The following is a 22,612-nucleotide window of genomic DNA, read 5'->3' on the forward strand; positions in this document are numbered from 1 at the left end:
TAGGGGGGAGGTGTTGCTGTATATATTCAGAGCCATATCCCTGTAATGCTTAGAGAAGATCTTATGTCAAGTGTTATTGAAGTGTTGTGGTTGCAGGTTCACCTGGCACATCTACAGCCTTTTCTTTTGGGGTGTCCCTGTAGGCCACCAAGTTCTAAATAATATGTGTGAAAAGCTTGATAGTGTATGTGATGTAAACAGAGAGGTCTACTTTCTTGGGGACCTGAATATTGACTGGTTTTCATCTAAAGCCTTTTCTTTTGGGGTGTTGCTATAGGTCACCGAGTGCTAACAGTCATTATCTAAATAATATGTGTGAAATGCTTGATAGTGTATGTGAAGTAAACAGAGAGGTCTACTTTCTTGGGGACCTGAATATTGACTGGTTTTCATCAAACTGTCCACTCAATAGGAAGCTTCTCACTGTAACCAGTGCCTTTAAATCTGGTTCAGGTTATTAATCAACTTACCAGGGCGTTTCCAAACACTACAGGAACAAGATCATCCACATGTATTGATCACATTTTTACTAATACTGTAGAACTTGGAAATGATGCAGACAATTACATTGATGGAAGTTACAATCTATCTACAATATTAAAGCTGATCTACACACTAAAAAAAAATACTGTAGAACTTTGTTCTAAAGCTGTTTCCGTACCCATTGGATGCAGTGATCACAATATAGTGGCTATATCCAGGAAAGCCCCAGTTCCAAAAGCGGGGCCTAAAATAGTATATAAGAGGTCAAACAAAATATTTAGCTGTGACTCTTATGTGGATGATGTAAAAAAAAAGATGTGTTGGTCTGATGTGATTAATAAGGAGCATCCAGACGCTGCACTTGATGAATTTATGAAATTGCTTCTTCCAATTATTGATAAACATGGACCTGTTAAGAAAATGATTGTTAGAACTGTTAAGGCTCCATGGATAGATGAGAAATTGAAAAACTGTATGGTTGAAAGAGATGGGGCAAAAGGAGTGGCTAATAAGTCTGGCTGCACAGGTCTGACTAAACTCAACAAAAAGAAGAAGAAACTGTATTATGAAGTCAAGATCAATGATATAAAGAATGATGGGGAAAATACTTTGGAGTACTTTAAATGAAATTATGGGCAGAAAGACAAATTCAACTCCATGTTTCATCGAATCAGACGGTTTATTTATCAAAAAAACATTTGATGTTGCCAATTGTTTTAATGATTACTTCATTGGCAAAGTGGGCAAACTTAGGCAGGAAATGCCAACAACGAACAATGAGCCATCGTACTCATGCATAAAAAAAAACAAATACTGAAAGAAAAGCATTGTAAGTTCGAATTTTGTAAAGTTGGTACTGGCATTGACAACTTAGATGGAAAACTACTAAGGATTGTACTTGACTCTATAGCCATTCCTATCTGTCATATCTTTAATCTGAGCATAGAGGAAAGTCTTTGTCCTCAGGCCTGGAGGGAAGCTGTGAGGGGAACGGCACCTCCGTACCTTCAGGCTCTGATCAGGCCCTACACCCAAACGAGGGCATTGCATTCATCCACCTCTGGCCTGCTGGCTCCCCTTCCTCTGCGGAAGCATAGTTCCCACTCAGCCCAGTCAAAACTGTTCGCTGCTCTGGCACCCCAATGGTGGAACAAGCTCCCTCACGACGCCAGGACAGCGGAGTCACTCACCACCTTCCGGAGACATTTGAAACCCCACCTCTTTAAGGAATACCTGGGATAGGATAAAGTAATCCTTCTACCCCTCCCTTACCCCAACCCCCCCCCCCAAAAAAAAAAAATAATAATAATAATAATACAAATATTTTTTTTTTATAGAAAAACATTATGAAACAAGAAAAAAAAAAATATATATATATATATATATATATATATTATATATATATATATATATATATATATATATATATATATATATATATATATATATGTAATGTGGTTATCCCACTGGCTATAAGGTGAATGCACCAATTTGTAAGTCGCTCTGGATAAATGACGTAAATGAAAATGTAAATGTAAGCCAAAGTCATTCCGCTACCCAAGAGTGGTAAAGTGGCCTTTACTGGTTCTAACAGCAGACCTATCAGCTTGCTGCCAGCTCTTAGCAAACTGTTGGGGAAGAAATTGTGTTTGACCACATGTTAGATTTCAGTGCAGCCTTTGATATTATTGACCATAACCTGTTGTTGAGAAAATGTATGGCTTTTCAACCTCTGCCATATCATGGATTCAGAGCTATCTATCTAATATAACTCAGATGGTTTTCTTTAATGGAAGCTTCTCTAATGTCAAACATGTAAAGTGTAGTGTACCGCAGGGCAGCTCTCTAGGCCCTCTACTCTTTTCTATTTTTACCAATGACCTGCCACTGGCATTAAACAGAGCATGTGTATCCATGTATGCTGATGATTCAACCATATACACATCAGCAACTACAGCTAATGAAGTAACTCAAACCATTAACAAAGAGTTGCAGTCTGTTTTGGAATGGGTGGTCAGTAATAAACTGGAGCATTGTATTTGGTACAAATCATTCCCAAAGTACTAGACCTCAGCTGAATCTGGTAATGAATGGTGTGGCTGTTGAACAAGTTGAGCAGACTAAATTACTTGGCGTTACCTTAGATTGCAAACTGTCATGGTCAAAACATATAGATTCAATGGTTCTAAAGACGGGGAGAGGTCTGTCCGTAATAAAGAGATACTCTGCTTTTTTGACACCACACTCCACAAAGCAAGTCCTGCAGGCTCTAGTTTGATCTTATCTTGACTATTGTCCAATCATATGGTCAAGTGCTGCAAAGAAAGACCTAATTAAGCTGCAGCTGACCCAGAACAGAGTGGCACATCTTGCTCTTCATTGTAATCAGAGGGCTAATATTAATACTATGCATGCCAGTCTCTCTTGGCTAAGAGTTGAGGAAAGACTAACTGCGTCACTTCTTGTTTTTATAAGAAACATTAATGTGTTGGAAATTCTAAATTGTTTGCACAGTCAACTTACACACAACACTGACACACACACTTACCCCACCAGACATGCCACCTGGGGTCTTTTCACAGAACAAATTCAAGGAAACATACAGTATTATACAGAGAGTGCATGGAACTCCCTTCCATCTTATATAGCGCAAGTGAACAGCAAACCTGGTTTCAAAAAACAAATAAAGTAACCCCTCATTGTACAACACCTCTCCCCCATGTGACCTAATTGTTGTGTGTACGTAATGACATGTATGTGTAACTGATAGATGCACACACACACACACTACAAGTTCATGTTTTTAAATGTATTTAAATTGTAAAGTATTTTGTCTGTAATGTATTTTTCGTTATGTGTCGAACCCCAGTAAGACTAGCTGTCACCATTGGCATCGGCTAATGGGGATCCTAATAAATCTAATAATAGCTCAAATCAAATTTTGGCCTTGTGTCAAGCCTGCCAATGTCACGATAGGGGAAGGGAAGAGAGGAAGGGGGTAAACCTTGAGCTGTAGCAATTTCAATTTGGAGGCTCCAAATCACACTCTCCAATCATTAAGTGAAGTCGTCATGGATTTTCAACAGGATTCTCCAAGCTGTTTTTCTCTCTATGGGACTGGTGCAACTGTCCAACTGAAGTGTAATGTCCCTCCCAAAAACTGACACTGAATAGCAAAGATGGATTTTCCACAGGAGTCACATTATGTGTGTAAGACATGGGATAAATATAGTCTTTAGCTCCTTTCGCCTCCCCTCCCTGGCCTTATTTGCATGCAATCATTTGTTAGATTTGTATAATAATGGACTGTTGCACAGGGAAAACTATAGATACGAGCTCCCCGAAAACAAAGCTTCAAGACAAGTGGCTCTGTGTAACCACAGCCTGAAGCAATCCCAACTCCCACATTCTCCTACACTTAAGCAGTCACACATCCAACTGCCCCTGTCCTTCTCTATCCAATTCCTCCACAGACCCAGTGAAATGACTATGCCCTGACAAACTCATCACTACTTGTTTGTGGGAATAGATATCTGGAGTCGTGCCCTGGCCAGAGTTCTGTTGTTTTGTCAGAGTGCAGCAGGAACTTCCTGAAAGTAACTAACTGCTCTGACAGCAGTAAAATATTATCTCTTATTCTGTTTCAGTCCTGCTTTGTTTACCATGTTATAATCTGAACCTGTCTGAATTCTGGAGTGGCTGAGGACGGGGGTAAGAGGAGAGGTCATTTATGGTATAAGGGGGAGATACACCAGTCAGAGAAGGGGAGTGAAGCGGCCAATGTAGGCAAACAGGGAAATGCATGTGAATCAGACTGATTAGAAACAATGTCATTACCGTGATCAAAGCCAGCAGAAATCCCACCAGCCCATCTCACTTTAACATGATTAGTGTCATCCCTCATTTGACAAGCCTGCCAGGGAGGTAGATCTGAGACAAGTGGGGGAGTGAGCAGAGGGGAGCAGAGCGCCCGACTAGTTGTTTATTCATGGAACCACTGGCTCTTATTATGATATTGTGTATCTTAAAAAAAAAAAAAATCCTAACTTTGGGATGTTGTTAGGGAATAAATTACAGGCATGTGACATACAGTAGCTTGGGAAGAACACTTACTTAGGTGAAGATGTATGCTGTTTGAAAAGTTATCTGTGATGATTGCATGGTAGGTAACAGTTGATGCTGGACTGTTCGCAAAACTTGATAATGTGTTGCAACCTGTCACACATTTGGCCTACATAACTCCAGCACTTGACATTCTCAAGCATGTGTGTAAAGGATATTGTGTTTGGCGAGCTAACATAACCAACATTGCATGGGCATGTATCAGTAAAGCACTGTTTCTCAAACCTTCATTAATAAGACACAACCGAAAAAAGGTTGTAGACCTGAATTAAAGATCACAATGTGTAGGATATGCAACAACTGAGACTCCAGCACACTGTGTAGGTCTATTGACCTACTATTGACCTCCTTGAAAATAAACATAGAAAGGTCTGTGACCAAGGTCAATGTTGCCAAAACATTGCAAAACACTTAAATCATTGTTATTTATTTATTCTTTAAGTACTGTACATTGAGTTGGGCACAGTGGAGAAGATGGCCAAAGAGCCTTTGTTGATGCCCAATGCGCCAGCTGGGTGCGCCAGTGGAGTGAATGAAAACACAATGTGCTGTGGTCTCTTCAACAAAAAAATATTGGGAGTAAAACAAGGTCAGTAATGATAAAGTCTACTACTATTGTGGTTTCTGGTGCATATTCAAGGTCAAGTATGAAAAATTTATGCACTCACTAACTGTAAGTCGCTCTGGATAAGAGCGTCTGCTAAATGACTAAAATGTAAAATGTAAATAGAGTGTAGTCTCTTCCACACAAACATCATTGTCCTCTAAAAGGCATGGATGCATCCCAAATGTCATTCTATTACCAACATTTTAGTGTACTACTTTTGACCTGAGCCCTATGGGCCCTGGTCAAAAGTATTCGACTAAATAGGGAATAGTGTGCCCTTTGGGATGCAAACCATGTATACCCCCTCCCCCTCGGGGATAGACAGGCCCTAGTCCTCTAAAAATCAAATTGTATTTGCCACATACTTCATAGACAACAGGTGTAGACTAACAGTGAAATGCTTACTTACGGGTCCTTTTCCAACATTGCCGAGTTTAAGATAAAAATTGAAATAGTGACACGAGGAATAAATACAGAGTTAATACAAAAATAGAAAATAACATGGCTATATATCGATGTGCAGGGGTATGAGGTAATTGAGGTAGCTATGTACTGTACATATACTGTAGGTAGGGGTAAAGTGACTAGGCAACAGGATAGATAATAGACAATAGCAGCAGTGTATGTGGAGAGTGTGTGTGTGTGTGTGTGTGTGCCGTCAGTATGCATGTGTGTGAATGTTATGTGTGTGTGGGCGTATGTAGTGTGTGTGTGTGTGTGTGTGTGTGTGTGTGTGTGTGTTGGAGTGTCAGTGTAAGTTGTGTGAGTGTGTGGGTAGAGTCCAGAGTCTTCAGAATAACCACTAAAACAATGAAGTCCCAGACAGGGAGCACAGCCTTTATAGCTCGGTCCTAGAGGGCTTCCACTGTCTGGCCTTATCCACACGATTTATCCACCTGATTTATCCACCTACTTTAGGAGGATTACCCCATCAATTGCCCATCCTTCCCAGAAAGGATGGGGCACCAAAAAATGAAACTAAGATTAACAGATTATTTTCTGAGGCATGGTTTTTGACAGAAAGTGGTCCTCTTTTAAATCCAGCTAAATTCCAACAAGTCCAGGGATTGTGGCACTTTTGTCTGCCAGTGAAATTTGCTCCACTCATCACAAAACCCCTCTGCAGTCTTTTCTTTCTCCCACACTCTGGTATACTACACTCTTCTTCAGCTGTCCCCATAGGAGAACCCTTTTTGGTTTCAGGTAGAACCCTTTTTGGTTCCATGTAGAACCCTCTTTGGAAAGGGCTCTACATGGAACCCAAAAGGGTTCTACCTGGAACCAAAAGGGTTCCTCCTTGGAACCCAAAATAGTTATTCAAAGGGTTATCCTATGGGGACAGCCGAAGAACCCTTTTAGGTTCTAGATAGCACCTTTTTTACTAAGAGCGTTTATGAAAGTGAAGGGTCAGTTTCCATGTCGACAATTGTTTTTGGAAAGAAAATCCCCTTTTTATCCCTTTAATTGGTAAATATTTTGTATTTTAGATGAAAGGATGTGAACAATCCTTAGGCAAATATAAATATAATATTACAGAATAATAATTGTATCAAAAGGTGTAATGGTTAAAGGTTGTTAAATACTTTGGTGTGCGTGTGCGCGTGCTTGCCTGTGTGTGTGTGTGCACGTATGAGTTTATGTGCATGCGTGGATGTGTGTGTGTGCCTGTAAGCACTGCATGTGTCACTCACCCAGAGGTAGCCTTGAGGTAGCAAGGTGCTCACTGCAGAGAAGCCCAGCAGAGCACACTGTACCGGATTGTGAACAGCAGCTTCAAGCTGAAAAGGAGACAAAACAAATATTAAGCAACCATAAATATAACCAATGACGTTCATGGGTGCCAAGGGAAGCCAGGCTTCCCCAAAAATGTACCCCCCCCAAAATAAAAAAATAAACATTTAATAACTTATCTTTCCTGAAAGTAACTAACTGCTCTGACAGCAGTAATTAGATGGTTCTGGACCGAGGGAGGCAGTGTAAGAGGATGAACATAGACATGCCAATTTACAAGAGGCTGAATCTCACAGGAAAAAGCATTCGAGCGAGCGAATCTGCGCCCCTCTGTCGCTGTACAGTGGGGGAAAAAAGTATTTAGTCAGCCACCAATTGTGCAAGTTCTCCCACTTAAAAAGATGAGAGAGGCCTGTAATTTTCATCATAGGTACACGTCAACTATGACAGACAAAATTAGATTTTTTTTTCCAGAAAATCACATTGTAGGATTTTGAATGAATTTATTTGCAAATTATGGTGGAAAATAAGTATTTGGTCACCTACAAACAAGCAAGATTTCTGGCTCTCACAGACCTGTAACTTCTTCTTTAAGAGGCTCCTCTGTCCTCCACTCGTTACCTGTATTAATGGCACCTGTTTGAACTTGTTATCAGTATAAAAGACACCTGTCCACAACCTCAAACAGTCACACTCCAAACTCCACTATGGCCAAGACCAAAGAGCTGTCAAAGGACACCAGAAACAAAATTGTAGACCTGCACCAGGCTGGGAAGACTGAATCTGCAATAGGTAAACAGCTTGGTTTGAAGAAATCAACTGTGGGAGCAATTATTAGGAAATGGAAGACATACAAGACCACTGATAATCTCCCTCGATCTGGGGCTCCACGCAAGATCTCACCCCGTGGGGTCAAAATGATCACAAGAACGGTGAGCAGAAATCCCAGAACCACACGGGGGGAACTAGTGAATGACCTGCAGAGAGCTGGGACCAAAGTAACAAAGCCTACCATCAGTAACACACTACGCCGCCAGGGACTCAAATCCTGCAGTGCCAGACGTGTCCCCCTGCTTAAGCCAGTACATGTCCAGGCCCGTCTGAAGTTTGCTAGAGTGCATTTGGATGATCCAGAAGAGGATTGGGAGAATGTCATATGGTCAGATGAAACCAAAATAGAACTTTTTGGTAAAAACTCAACTCGTCGTCTTTGGAGGACAAAGAATGCTGAGTTGCATCCAAAGAACACCATACCTACTGTGAAGCATGGGGGTGGAAACATCATGCTTTGGGGCTGTTTTTCTGCAAAGGGACCAGGACGAATCATCCGTGTAAAGGAAAGAATGAATGGGGCCATGTATCGTGAGATTTTGAGTGAAAACCTCCTTCCATCAGCAAGGGCATTGAAGATGAAACATGGCTGGGTCTTTCAGCATGACAATGATCCCAAACACACCGCCCGGGCAACGAAGGAGTGGCTTCGTAAGAAGCATTTCAAGGTCCTGGAGTGGCCTAGCCAGTCTCCTGATCTCAACCCCATAGAAATCTTTGGAGGGAGTTGAAAGTCTGTGTTGCCCAGCGTCAGCTCCAAAACATCACTGCTCTAGAGGAGATCTGCATGGAGGAATGGGCCAAAATACCAGCAACAGTGTGTGAAAACCTTGTGAAGACTTACAGAAAACATTTGACCTGTGTCATTGCCAACAAAGGGTATATAACAAAGTATTGAGAAACTTTTGTTATTGACCAAATACTTATTTTCCACCATAATTTGCAAATAAATTCATTAAAAATCCTACAATGTGATTTTCTGGAGAAAAAAAATCTCATTTTGTCTGTCATAGTTGACGTGTACCTATAATGAAAATTACAGGCCTCTCTCATCTTTTTAAGTGGGAGAACTTGCACAATTGGTGGCTGGATAAATAATTTTTTCCCCACTGTATATGTAGCCCATCTATCTGATGCTGCCTGTAGCGTCTATCTGATGCTGCCAATAGCATGACATTGTTGCCGCCTGTAGCATTGAATGCAAGGGAAGCCAGCGAGCATTTGGCCTCCCTTTATTAAAAAAAGAATACAATAATAGCCAATAAGCGTTGAGCTAAACTGAGTGAGCTCAACTGTGAATGGAGCTGGCACATCCAAAGAAAAGTGTCAAGGGAAGCTAGTTTGGATTTGGCTTCACACCAATCTCATCTCATTGAGAGAAAAACGTAATTGACAGAAAAAACTTGGAATTGTTGCATCTCATTGTGTTGTTGCCCTCCAGTGGCTAGCTAGCTAGCTACAATTGGCCCTTTCCTAAATTAGCCATGCATGGAGATAGGGATTTGGACTTGTGGTTTTACTTAATTCTCCGTACTGGCCAATGATTATTAAGGCAATTCTGATCATTTCATATATTCATTAATAGTGCCCCTTGCCTGAGAGGATGGAAGTTCAATATGTAGCTAGATGTAGTGGGCTAATGTTAAGTAGCTGACTCATCATTGCCCACGAAAGGAAGTTAGGCTAGAGAGCAAGCATTTTAGCCAGGTAGCCTAGGACAACAAAACTCAAAGCGTGTACTGTATGATGGAGTCATAGACCGTTTCGTCAACATGAAAGAGAGGAAGATGGCATTGGCGTTTCTCTACAAGTAGGGTGAATCAACATGTTTTTTGTACTTGCACACACCCAGAAATCAGAACCATGGACAGCCAAATCATATTTAGCTTACGTTGATTGTACTAAATTGTTTTTGGTATCTTTATGTTGTCACTGTATTAGACTAAGCATATGTAGGTGATTTGATGATGTTGAAGTTTAAATGGTGCTGGAATAGTGTAGACAGCTCCTGTTCTCTTTGCAATGTGCAGTAACTCTCCGTGGTTCTAAATCAATAGTTGTTCAGTAGTTCAAAAATGTCTGAAACATGAACTTACTTGACCATGCTGTAGGTCATGTAACTGTTTGTTACATACAATATGCTTTGTGGACTTCTCCAGACAGAGGTTGCTCTTCGGTTTTGTGATGAAACAAAGGTGTGGTTGAATTTATTCTGCCACTGTGTCTTCTTATTGTCTCGGCCTTAGGCCTATATATCACTGTCATAAGGTATATGAACTAACAGGTTATAAAGCAAACAACGCAATTATCACAACACATAGGTTGTAATATGGCTTTCTTTTCTGGCTTCCCCAGGGATTTTACCCATGCAACGCTGCTGAATATTATATATTGTTTTGTTCATTTAGATAATTAAATATTCATCCCCATATGGTTTAGGTTCAGTTGCTCTTCTAGATGGAGAATGACTTCCCTTGGGATCGACTCTACACATCTGGATCGTCTTATAGAGCCCTGTAAGAGGATTAGATTCAGCCAAGACATAGGCCCGTTTCTCAATGGTGTGGTATCAATTCACGTGTTCCATCGTCAACACGTGTTACCATGTCCAGCAGCTCTATCAAGCAGCTCTAAGTTGTCAACCTGTGAGTGACGTTTATTTCCCTGGAGTCTGACAGGTGTTTTTTAACATTTGAATAAACAGCTCAGTCTAAAATGGCCGCTCTTTTCATATTGGTAACTTCCTTTCAAGCAGCACTCACAGCACAGTTCTCCAACTGACAAAATGACTGTACCACCAAAAATGGGAAATTGATGGGGACCCACTGTTTCATGTTGAAATAAACAAAGACACGGATGTGGGATATTTCTTTAAAGCTTTTCATTTGGTAGGATGCCAATCATAATAGTGGACTGTCTAAAATAGGTAGAGTGGGCTAACATACTGTACCTGGTCAGAGTTTGAACTATGGTCTCCATAGCTCCTACTGTTATTTTTACATTTACATTTTAGTCATTTAGCAGACACTCTTATCCAGAGCGACTTACAGTTAGCGCATACATTATTTTATCGAACCCACAACCCTGGCGTTGCAAATGCCATGCTCTACCAACTGAGCTACATCCCCTGCCGGCCATTCCCTCCCCTACCCTGGGCCAATTGTGCGCCGCATCATGGGTCTCCCGGTCGCGGCCGGCTACGACAGAGCCTGGATTCGAACCAGGATCTCTAGTGGCACAGCTAGCACTGCGATGCAGTGCCTTAGACCACTGCGCCACTCGGGAGGATGCACTCGGTTATCATAGCACCCTTGCCCTTTCACTGCTACACAGATCTCTCATACCTACTGCCCACAGCCATCTGTAGCTTCTGTTTCTCAACAACCCCTCAAATACAATAAATGTACATGTACTTGGTTTGTGCTATTTGCACCCTCACAATTGAAAGAGCACAGCTAGTACCTGGGACCTGCAGAACACTTACAGCCATGTTGCTCCTGAATTAAGATGTATATGGGTATGAATGGATGTTGAAAAGCCCCCTTCAGCATCAACTCATTTTCTATTACTAAAAAGTTTGGGAAGGTACAGTATACAGTACATGAAAAACAGGGAATCCACTGGAGGTATGTAAGTGCTATAGGAGTGTGACATTTACCCTGACCATAACAGACCAGTCCAGAGTTGGAGCAGTATGAATCGCTGCAATACAAGGGCTATAACTGGCTTAGAAAAGCACAGCTCTCAGATCTATGAGTCAGTAGTAAAACAATGGAAATAGACATTCAGAGAATAACAGCAACAACAGCAGTCTTAGGCCCGAGGCTTTCAGTGTTGGCCAATGAATAGCTGCTTCTCGTCCTTAGTGTCCCCATGAGACAAAGCACTGTGGGCACGCAGCCTCCCTGACCAGCACTATAGTTATGGCCGTGAGGGAATGTTTATTTGTGGTGGTGATGCTGGGCCACGTGGCAGACGAAACATCTAATTGTGTGGTGCTGGGGTGGGAATGTGGCTCAACTAGGTCAGCTATGGACGCAGCACACCATATACTGTTGTCCCCAAGGCAGGAAACATCAATCATGGGTAATTTATAACATTCACTTGCCAAGTCCCTCCCTCTCTCCCTTGCAGGGTGTGTTTGTAAACACAATACACACCCCCAAAAAAATAATGCTGGACAGATGACTGCTTCTGCCCATCTGTCCAGCGAGTGCGTTCCTCCACATCCCCTCGGTCTCTCTACATCTATTCACATTCATCACGCAGATGCACAGTCTCTCTCCATCAATCTCTTGCTCTGCCTCCCCTTTGTTCCTCTCTCCCTCTCTCTGCTTATAGAGCCCACGTCTCTCTCTCTCTCCCTCTCTCCCTCTTGGCTAGCTACGAGGAGTGAGCTGTTTTTTGATTGGTAATTAAACGCCGGTAATAATATGGCCCCATATGGAAGCCCTGCAGTTAAGAGGAAGAGGCTGGTAGCTGAAGCAGAGGGACAGCAGCATAGCGATGGGATGCTAGTGGTTTTTGTGGGCTGCAGACAGTGGCTTTTATCAGTCACCGGAGACCACTGGCCTTTGCAGGCAATCTTCACAGTCAGAGTTTGTTTTGTCTGTAAGCACTCTCTGGAGAAAGTCAGCTAATGCTAAACGGATCCCTACTCTATCAGAACTGTCCTTCTATATATAGCCCTTCTGTCCCATGTATGTATGTACAGTGGGGAAAAAATGTATTTAGTCAGCCACCAATTGTGCAAGTTCTCCCACTTAAAAAGATGCGAGAGGCCTGTAATTTTCATCATAGGTACACGTCAACTATGACAGACAAATTGAGAAAAAAATATCCAGAAAATCACATTGTAGGATTTTTTATGAATTTATTTGCAAATTATGGTGGAAAATAAGTATTTGGTCACCTACAAACAAGCAAGATTTCTGGCTCTCACAGACCTGTAACTTCTTCTTTAAGAGGCTCCTCTGTCCTCCACTCGTTACCTGTATTAATGGCACCTGTTTGAACTTGTTATCAGTATAAAAGACACCTGTCCACAACCTCAAACAGTCACACTCCAAACTCCACTATGGCCAAGACCAAAGAGCTGTCAAAGGACACCAGAAACAAAATTGTAGACCTGCACCAGGCTGGGAAGACTGAATCTGCAATATGTAAGCAGCTTGGTTTGAAGAAATCAACTGTGGGAGCAATTATTAGGAAATGGAAGACATACAAGACCACTGATAATCTCCCTCGATCTGTGGCTCCATGCAAGATCTCACCCCGTGGGATCAAAATGATCACAAGAACGGTGAGCAAAAATCTCAGAACCACACGGGGGGACCTAGTGAATGACCTGCAGAGAGCTGGGACCAAAGTAACAAAGCCTACCATCAGTAACACACTACGCCGCCAGGGACTCAAATCCTGCAGTGTCAGACGTGTCCCCCTGCTTAAGCCAGTACATGTCCAGGCCCGTCTGAAGTTTGCTAGAGTGCATTTGGATGATCCAGAAGAGGATTGGGAGAATGTCATATGGTCAGATGAAACCAAAATATAACTTTTTGGTAAAAACTCAACTCGTCGTGTTTGGAGGACAAAGAATGCTGAGTTGCATCCAAAGAACACCATACCTACTGTGAAGCATGGGGGTGGAAACATCATGCTTTGGGGCTGTTTTTCTGCAAAGGGACCAGGACGACTGATCCGTGTAAAGGAAAAAATGAATGGGGCCATGTATCGTGAGATTGAGTGAAAACCTCCTTCCATCAGCAAGGGCATTGAAGATGAAACGTGGCTGGGTCTTTCAGCATGACAATGATCCCAAACACACCGCCCGGGCAACGAAGGAGTGGCTTCGTAAGAAGCATTTCAAGGTCCTGGAGTGGCCTAGCCAGCCTCCAGATCTCAACCCCATAGAAAATCTTTGGAGGGAGTTGAAAGTCCGTGTTGCCCAGCGACAGCCCTAAAACATCACTGCTCTAGAGGATATCTGCATGGAGGAATGGGCCAAAATACCAGCAACAGTGTGTGAAAACCTTGTGAAGACTTACAGAAAACGTTTGACCTGTGTCATTGCCAACAAAGGGTATATAACAAAGTATTGAGAAACTTTTGTTATTGACCAAATACTTATTTTTCACCATAATTTGCAAATAAATTCATTAAAAATCCTACAATGGGATTTTCTGGATTTTTTTTTCTCATTTTGTCTGTCATAGTTGACGTGTACCTATGATGAAAATTACAGGCCTCTCTCATCTTTTTATGTGGGAGAACTTGCACAATTGTTGGCTGACTAAATACTTTTTTCCCCCACTGTATGTATGATATATATACACACACAACTGTTCAAAAGTTTGGGGTCACTTAGAAATGTCCTTGTTTTCGAAAGAAATTGATTTTTTTGTTCATTGAAAAAAAAAAATGCTTTTCTTTCGAAAACAAGGACATTTCTAAGTGACCCCAAACTTTTGAATGGTAGTGTATACGTACAGGAAGCATCGACAGGTACAAATGCAGCATGTGGAGTTTCCAGCGATGCACCCGCTGTTGAGGTTGCCAATTCTAATAAGGTGTCAGTGAGGAACCATTTAAAGATCTAGGTTCGGCTAAGTCAATTGTAAGTCAGCAGCCCACTCTCCCTCACCGTCTACTACAGCTGTCTGCCGAGGGGACCAGAAAAGATCCCAGTTGGAGGGGGAGGATGGAGGGAGGATGAAAGGATGGATGGATGGAAGGAGGCAGGTAAGCCAGATCGAGGGGAGATTTGATGCAGGACTTTGGGGAACGCGGGGAAGAGGGGATCAGCAGGTGAGCTAATTAAAGGGGGATTTGTTGGTGCGATGAGAAGGCGGTCTCCCAGCTGCCGGTTCCCAATGACCCAACGCCCGACACTGGGTCTGCCCCACCCATTACCCCAAGGGTGGGCCAGCCCATATGTCGCCTTCAGGTGGCCACTTAAGTTAGTGTAGGCCAGAGCCGCACTGCAGCATGCTGGAAGGATGTATAGCCATAGATATTCCTACACACAACATCAGGGACTGGCCTTCCCCCCTATGATAGTCACCATTCATGTTTTATCTTGCATCAATGGCAGCCAGACAGTAATATGCATCAACACCTGCTGTCAAATCCAATAATCTGGCCTGTGATTGAAGGTACTGTCACTGGTAACAGTCCACAATAGAACCATGTTTTATATAGTTTGCATGTGTTGTCAGGCTTTTGTCTCCGGTTCGACAAGAGAGGGATGACTTACCCAGAACCAATTAATGTTGTTCTCCTCCTGAGGGAAACACAGGTGAACGTGTGTGTTAACCCTTAATGTTAAGTTCCTGTGCAGCCACTGTGAAATCTATACTCCACAGTGTCTAAATTTACCACACATTAGATATGTGACGATCGCTGGGCGCGCTTCTACGAGGCACAAATATCGAACCCTGTGGACCTGTAACGTTATCAATGAGAAGTCACACTGCAGCAGACAGGCATTGCATTGTCTGGCTCCCTCCTTGCTTGTGTAATGGATTCTCTTTATTGGAAAGTGTGCTGTATCATCACTTACGGGTTGTCGTTTGGAGTGTGATTCCTGAGCTTACAGTTTGGGCCTGCCCAACAGAGAATTGTGAGTTTATTTGCAGATGTATTATATTTTAAGCTCAGAATTACAACAACAAAACAAGCCAAGAAAAAGCAACCCAATGGATTTAGGTATAATACACCCAAGGCATCCCTCCCCTCCCCTCCCTTCTCCTATCCTTTCCTGCTCAATACCACATAGTCACAGTGCCCCCCTCCCAATTCCACATAGCAATCTCTCACACGCACTAAGAGGCACTAATAGAAAACCTCCGCTGTTTATTAACTGATAATTGACTGGCTCTGGCGCTCGCTCCCAACTGCATCCCTCACTGCACTCGCCCATTGCTGTAGGCTACAGTCAGGATGGCCAGGAACTAAATTTCTAGTCAAACTGAAATGACTTGCTACTGGGGAATGGCTGCAGGTAAAGTAAACTAAGCAGGTTCGGACTTTCAGGGGTTTTATTGTGTACATGCAGACAAGACTGTGTGAAACAAATCAAGGTCAAGTGTGGCAATTCACCATTACCACCCACACATTAAACTGCCTTGAGCATGTGCTTGAGAATAGGATGTGTTCACTGCATGATACATGTTTAGTATTCTGTAGTGGATTACCTCACAGGAATGTAATCAATAGAGGGTTAGAGTTGAACAGTGGCAGTTAGGTAACGCCCCCTTCCGAAACATAAACCAACACACACACACACACAAGCACATGTGCATGCACGCACAGACACACACACACAGTCAGTGTCAGTATTTTTGGAGACTCCCATAGACAGCTTCCAGTCTAAGGAGCACATGGCACTGCCACCAAAGGGACAGCCCTGTGTTTGCTTGTTAGTTGTTCAATATCCTCCAGTGAATCTAACCCAGAAGGATGGCAGGATCAAAGTTGAGACACACTGCTCATGTTTTCATTTCATGAGCTGAATGTTATCCAGTGATTTAAATTCCATGAGCGTCAACGGACGGAGATCAAAGTGTCAACCACCTGCTGTGCTTGCAGCCCTCTATAACTCAGAATATTCAAAGTCATTGGAAGACTATGATTAAACCATCTGCAGCAGTAGGAATGAATTGAATAGGGTGCTGCTGCTTTCTGTTTTTAACACTTCATTGACCTGTAGCTAAGCTCACAGTATGGTCAAAGCTCCGGGCTAAACATATGGCTATCAGCTTATTATTAAGCCTGGCCAGGGATGTCTCCTTCATTTTAATAAGTACTGACTGTCGAGTAACGATTGGCTGTCTCCTTTGGCTATCCCACAGATCATATCAGGCAATAAGTGGAATGAAGTGGGAGAGTAGTTTTGCATATCTCTGCTTTGAGCGCGGCCTGACATTGCCAGGACATCACAAACGTATATTCGTGACTCAACACAGATTTTTCTCTTCCTTGTGTCCTTCACAGTTGCACGCTGACCGATTGCAACATGTCCGGCTAATGTCATGCAATTTCCGCATGTCGCTCACTCCATCCCCGCTGGCTCCCGCGGCCATTGCGGGCGGCTCCAGCTCGCCTGGATGAAAGCGATGGACTGTCCCCCGAAGAATGGGTTTCAAAAGAGGACCATGGGTCAAGAGTTCTCTGTGGCGTCAATCGCCTCCCTCCATCTCTCCCTTCCTCCATCTTTCCCTCTCTCTCTGCCAGGCACAAATCTATCTGCATGAGGCCGAGTCATACTGGGCTATGGGGGATCTCTGCCCACCAATAAGATGTCACAACCACAACGCTGTCTCGACAGGGGTCCTGGATGGCACCAAACAGGAGGCACAGGGTTTAATCCTCCTGATCAGATGGCATGGGACTCAGAACAAAGGGTCCTCTGGTGCCCACTGAGACAAAAACAGTTGGACGTGGGCACAGTTGCCAGGGCGTCTCTACACAGAATCAAGGAGTAATATCCTGAGTTTGGAATTTCCCCTGTACCATTCTATTGTGGCCAGATTGGCTCGACAAAACAGAAATTCAATGCACGACTCTCTCAAAAATACAAATACATTTTCTGTTTTTGTAAGCCGCAACTTGATTCATTTTCTTACTTTTCTGGAAAGTGTAAAAAAACAAGCCAACTTTTTATAATAGGGAAGAACTATTACATTTCTGAATATGAACACGGTAGTCAATAAGCCACTATCTGCTCAAAAGAGGGTGCTGTGCTGGGTGCTCTCACAAAGTGCTGTCCTCAAACATTTGGCTTTGTCTTACAGTTTTCTAAATAATATAATAATAATAATAATATGACATTTAGCAGACGCTTTTATCCAAAGCGACTTACAGTCATGTGTGCACACATTTTTACGTATGGGTGGTCCCGGGGATCAAACCCACTACCCTGGCGTTACAAGCGCCATGCTCTACCAATTGAGCTACAGAGGACTACATGGAGGTAGCTAGTGTTCTAGTAAAATCTGTCAGTGGGCCATGTATTGGATTCAGGTAGAGGGGTGACTGACAAGAGTAATTAGTAGAGAAGAACAGAGAGAATGAGATAACAAACACAGAGAGAAGGAGAGAACAAACCAACGCAACACACATACAGGAACATTCAGAACAGGGTGGGATACAGAACTAGTTTGCTTTGTCTTCTTTATAATGATGCAATGATTTCATATAATTCTGGTACATTAGTCTCCTTTTACAGTGGGGTAAAAAAGTATTTAGTCAGCCACCAATTGTGCAAGTTCTCCCACTTAAAAAGATGAGAGAGGCCTGTAATTTCCATCATAGGTACACGTCAACTATGACAGACAAATTGAGATTTTTTTTCTCCAGAAAATCACATTGTAGGATTTTTAATGCATTTATTTGCAAATTATGGTGGAAAATAAGTATTTGGTCACCTACAAACAAGCAAGATTTCTGGCTCTCACAGACCTGTAACTTCTTCTTTAAGAGGCTCCTCTGTCCTCCACTCGTTACCTGTATTAATGGCACCTGTTTGAACTTGTTATCAGTATAAAAGACACCTGTCCACAACCTCAAACAGTGTCACTCCAAACTCCACTATGGCCAAGACCAAAGAGCTGTCAAAGGAGACCAGAAAAAAATTGTAGACCTGCACCAGGCTGGGAAGACTGAATCTGCAATAGGTAAGCAGCTTGGTTTGAAGAAATCAACTGTGGGAGCAATTATTAGGAAATGGAAGACATACAAGACCACTGATAATCTCCCTCGATCTGGGGCTCCACGCAAGATCTCACCCCGTGGGGTCAAAATGATCACAAGAACGGTGAGCAAAAATCTCAGAACCACACGGGGGGACCTAGTGAATGACCTGCAGAGAGCTGGGACCAAAGTAACAAAGCCTACCATCAGTAACACACTACGCCGCCAGGGACTCAAATCCTGCAGTGCCAGACATGTCCCCCTGCTTAAGCCAGTACATGTCCAGGCCCGTCTGAAGTTTGCTAGAGTGCATTTCAATGATCCAGAAGAGGATTGGGAGAATGTCATATGGTCAGATGAAACCAAAATAGAACTTTTTGGTAAAAACTCAACTCGTCGTCTTTGGAGGACAAAGAATGCTGAGTTGCATCCAAAGAACACCATACCTACTGTGAAGCATGGGGGTGGAAACATCATGCTTTGGGGCTGTTTTTCTGCAAAGGGACCAGGACGACTGATCCGTGTAAAGGAAAGAATGAATGGGGCCATGTATCGTGAGATTTTGAGTGAAAACCTCCTTCCATCAGCAAGGGCATTGAAGATGAAACGTGGCTGGGTCTTTCAGCATGACAATGATCCCAAACACACCGCCCGGGCAACGAAGGAGTGGCTTCGTAAGAAGCATTTCAAGGTCCTGGAGTGGCCTAGCCAGTCTCCAGATCTCAACCCCATAGAAAATCTTTGGAGGGAGTTGAAAGTCTGTGTTGCCCAGCGACAGCCCCAAAACATCACTGCTCTAGAGGAGATCTGCATGGAGGAATTGGCCAAAATACCAGCAACAGTGTGTGAAAACCTTGTGAAGACTTACAGAAAACGTTTGACCTGTGTCATTGCCAACAAAGGGTATATAACAAAGTATTGAGAAACTTTTGTTATTGACCAAATACTTATTTTCCACCATAATTTCCAAATAAAATCATTAAAAATCCTACAATGTGATTTTCTGGAGAAAAAAAAATCTCATTTTGTCTGTCATAGTTGACGTGTACCTATGATGAAAATTACAGGCCTCTCTCATCTTTTTAAGTGGGAGAACTTGCACAATTGGTGGCAGACTAAATACTTTTTTCCCCACTGTAGCTAGCTCTCTCTCTTGCTTCTCCTTTATTTTTGAATAAATACATCTTCTTTATCTCTCTTTGAGTAAACTACTCACCACATTTTTTGCACTGCAGTGCTAGCCAGCTGTAGCTTATGCTTTCAGTACTAGATATATTCACTGATTCTTTGATTAGGTCGACGACATGTCAGTTCATACTGCAAGAGCTCTGATACATTGGAGGACGTCCTTTGGAAGTTGTCATAATTACTGTGTAAGTCTATGGAAGGGGTTGAGAACCATGAGCTTCCTAGGTTTTATATTGATGTCAATGTACACAGAGGAGGACAGAAACAAGCTGTCCTCCGGCTACACCATGGTGCTACCCCAGAGAGTGCTGTTGAGACTACTGTAGACCTTCATGGCAAAACAGTGTGTTTTAATCAACTATTTGGTGATGTGAATATATTTAGTATAGTTTTATCTAAAAAGGATAATCTTTTCTGAAATGTAAATATTTTATTTTCTGAAATTCACTGAGGAGGATGGTCCTCCCCTTACTCCTCTGAGGAGCCTCCACTGCTGTACCTATGTTTGTCCTGTACAACTGCAGTCCTTCCACGGGGTGCTGAAATTCATACTTAATTTAAAAAACTTTTATTGAATACAACCACCTACTTTTTCCTAATTTGTGTTGCTCAACTCAGCGCGAATGTGTGCCAATTGAATTGGTCAGTGCTATCCGGGTTCCTTGGGACGTCCCTAACCTAAACCCTAACCATAACCTTAACACGTACTCTTACCCTAACCTAACCCTTACCTAACTGTAACCATTTTAAATTTAAACTACAATGGTGTAGGAACGTCCCAAGGATCCTGGATTCCACAGATCCAATTGAATCTCAGTTTACGTAGCATGTAGTATGTAGTACGAGCAACACAAATGAGGAAAAAGTCAGTGGTTGTATTTTTATTAAAAGTATGAATTTCAGCCCCCCATGGAAGAACCACAGTTGTATAGGACAAACATTTTCAGAATTGAAATTTTTACAAGAATCGACTGATGGTGACTCAATGTTGTTGCTAGCAAATCCTGCGACCAGTTATCAAAAGTCAACTCCGCCTCGATATAAGAGAACAGAGTTCAGTGTTCCTCAGCTAGATGGAAGCCAGACAGAAAAAGCTTTAAGCAAGGAAAATCAGAGGGTTTTGATAACCATTTTGCTACCATGGTAATCACACAAACAACTCAATGCATGCGACCAGATAGTCCACCAGATAGTTTCTGTCAAAGCATACATGTGTTATGGAGCACTATCCAAAAAACCCATAGATAGGGCTACAGTATTCATAATGATGTCGACATAATTCAGAGGCCTGAACGGATGATAATATAAAGCACATGTGATTGATCCTATCTTCATACATATTTCATTGCCATACTTTAGGTCTATTTCCAATAAACCTCATATACTTCATCAGTGCTATTTGAGTTCACCTCTGAAGTCTCTACAGATCGCCACAACACTAACAATCTACTCACGGGGGAGCCTAATGTACCCAGCAGGAGGCTGAGGTAGCGGAGTTTGTGCTGACTATCACCAGCAATATAAAACATTATCTTGGCTCAATACGCTTGGCATCTGATACTCTTTAGTGCTGACATAAAGAGATCCACAAAGAAGAGAGCTTGGTCTCTGTCTACAATACATCTGGGTTAAGATGTTGGAACAGCCACACATCCCAGTGAGTTGTTTTCTCTAAAAGCCAGAAGTTTGGCTCTTGCCCTAACACTGTAGAGAGTGCTTCTTTGATGGGGAGTGTTAAGCAGTAGGAGCTTGTGTGCTGTCACTGTGTACCCATTACGGTGACGGTGACAAGCTAGGCTAGGCGTGTCTGGACTGCAGCAGTTTTTTTTTGCTGAGCCCAGCGACCCTGCCCATTTACCGGGAGGCCCAGCCATATCCAGGCGACACGTCTGCTGTGATCCAGCTAGCACAGAGAAATTAGATTGACACTTCCTCCTGCATCCCCATAATCCTCCCTCCGAGGGCCTGTCTCCTTGTCCCGTTTGAACTGTGGGGATGAGCAGTGGCTGACTGTTTGTGTGGAGAGATCAGTTGTCCTCTGACGCTGGGTGACACACCAGGAGAGAGGAGGAAGGAGATTAATAAACAATTGACAGATTAGGGCTGTTTGAAATTAACCCCCTTCACCAGAAATCTATAGCCCTCCTAATGAATTACGCCGCTCCTGTGAGACAGGGGGGGGTGGGGAGGTTACGGCTTTAGCAATTAATAAAGCAAAGCCTTGATGAGGGTTGGGGGAAATGGCTGCAGGGACGTAATGTGCTTTCCAAACAGGCAAGCACAGGCACTTTTGCACCCCGCTTTTTGTGTGTTTGTGTTTGCCAGAGAGATAGCGCTGTGAAGTAGAAAGGGAGCCTGCCATGCCCCAGCGGATCTGTGTTGAGGAAGAGCTTTTAATCCATGTTCTGGCATCTGTTCCCCACAAATCAGAGAGGAGGATGATATCTGCTGCTCAGAAAGGAAGAGAACGACCTTCATGAAGAACAGAGGGAGAGAACGATTGCATAAGGTGTCATCCTGATGACTTTACCCAAAAACATGTTAGGGAGGAAAACAATAAACCAACAGATGGATATTGCATCAGGGAAAAGGGCACCTTTCTCCTTTCCCCTTTCTCTTCCTCTTCTTTTATCCATATTTCATGGGCACGTCGTCTATGGCATGGTGACAAACACACATACAGCCTTCAAATTGAGCCACCTTTTCCACCAACAAAATAACAGCTTCGAGTCATTGTTATAAATCAGCAGATCTTTTAAACCCAACAGAGCTATAAAAAGACTCCATTAACACTTACAGCCTGAGACCAGTGGTGATGGCCCCTCTACAAACTAATCTCCAGCACTCTGAGTCACTCCTTTAGGGCCAGTAGTAGAACACGCCACTGCTTCCTCTCTTATCACCCATCAGCAGGAAAGATGGATGAGACAGAGAGCGGGAGGGACATGCACAGCACGCAGC

General features: G+C 42.8%; 1 protein-coding gene across 1 annotated transcript in view; it reads right to left on the reverse strand.

The window, feature by feature from the left end:
• Positions 1-22,612, reverse strand: part of LOC311133981 (rho guanine nucleotide exchange factor 10-like protein) — a gene marked incomplete at both ends in the record, with an annotated part of 141,111 nt that overhangs the window by 36,039 nt on the left and 82,460 nt on the right. The window contains one exon of the mRNA XM_084167606.1: positions 6,904-6,990. Within this exon, the coding sequence (XP_084023732.1) occupies positions 6,904-6,990 (87 nt within the window). The remainder of the gene's footprint in view (positions 1-6,903; positions 6,991-22,612) is intronic.

Source organism: Coregonus lavaretus (assembly GCF_964263955.1).
Source record: "Coregonus lavaretus genome assembly, chromosome: 8".
NCBI lineage: Eukaryota > Metazoa > Chordata > Actinopteri > Salmoniformes > Salmonidae > Coregonus > Coregonus lavaretus.